The sequence below is a fragment of the Eimeria mitis genome, genomic scaffold (assembly GCF_000499745.2).
Source record: "Eimeria mitis Houghton genomic scaffold, Emh_scaff4111, whole genome shotgun sequence".
In the NCBI taxonomy this organism is placed as follows: domain Eukaryota; phylum Apicomplexa; class Conoidasida; order Eucoccidiorida; family Eimeriidae; genus Eimeria; species Eimeria mitis.
In genome coordinates, this window is record NW_013572440.1 from 3,724 (window position 1) to 4,531 (window position 808).

The window sequence follows — 808 nt, forward strand, 5'->3', positions numbered from 1 at the left end:
TTTGTTTGTTTCATCTCCTTTCCTTCACAGCAACATATTTGTAGAAAGTTGATAAAAGAAGAAGAAAGAAGACGTGAAAACCCCAAACCCTAAACCCTAAACCCTAAACCCTCGCTCGTGTACGCAGCATGGCGTGGGGGCCCCCCTCGTTCGAGAGCAGGGGAGGGGCCCCCTCCTCCAGGGGCCCCCAGGGGCCCCCTGCTTCTTCTTCTGCTACTGATGCTGTTAGAAAGGACTATAAAAGTGAAAGCGCAGTGGCGCTGCATGAGGTGAGCTCGCTGCCAGCCGGGCGTGAGGTGTACGTACAGGTCGGCGGTATCTTCCTGCTTGCTGATGCAGCAACAGCTAAGAAAAGAATTACAAAGCAGCAACAGCAGCAGCAGCAGCAGCAGCAAGAGAAGCAACAGTAACGGAACTGCTGGATACAGAGGCAGGCAGCAGCAGCAGCCCCTGCAGCAGCATCACCTGCAACAGCAGCAGCTGCAGCAGCAGCACCTGCAACAGCAGCAACTGCAGCAGCAGCAATTGCAGCAGTACCCACGGCAGCAGTCGTACACAGAACAGCAACAACTGCGTTGTTTGCACCCGCAGCAGCAGCATTAGCAGCAGCAGCACGGGCAGCAGCAGCCGCAGCAACTGCAACACCATCAACTGCAACACTAGCAGAGCAGCAACCGCAGCAGCACCAACAGCAGCAGCAGCTGCTGCCCCAACAAGCGTTGTTGTTGCTGGCAGCAGCGGCAGCAGCAGCAGCAGCTTCTGCTGCATTCCCAGGTATGAAGACCAGCTGCTCCTGCAGCGCTGCCGG

At 56.7% G+C, this 808-nt stretch overlaps 1 protein-coding gene across 1 annotated transcript; it reads left to right on the forward strand.

Annotated features, from left to right (window-relative positions):
- Positions 1–128: 128 nt before the first annotated feature.
- Positions 129–603, forward strand: EMH_0072550 (uncharacterized protein; the record flags this gene model as incomplete). The annotated part of the gene is made up of 2 exons (XM_013499229.1): positions 129–269; positions 340–603. 2 exons carry the CDS (start codon positions 129–131, stop codon positions 601–603), a joined length of 405 nt encoding a protein of 134 aa, XP_013354683.1.
- Between the last annotated feature and the right edge of the window lie 205 nt (positions 604–808).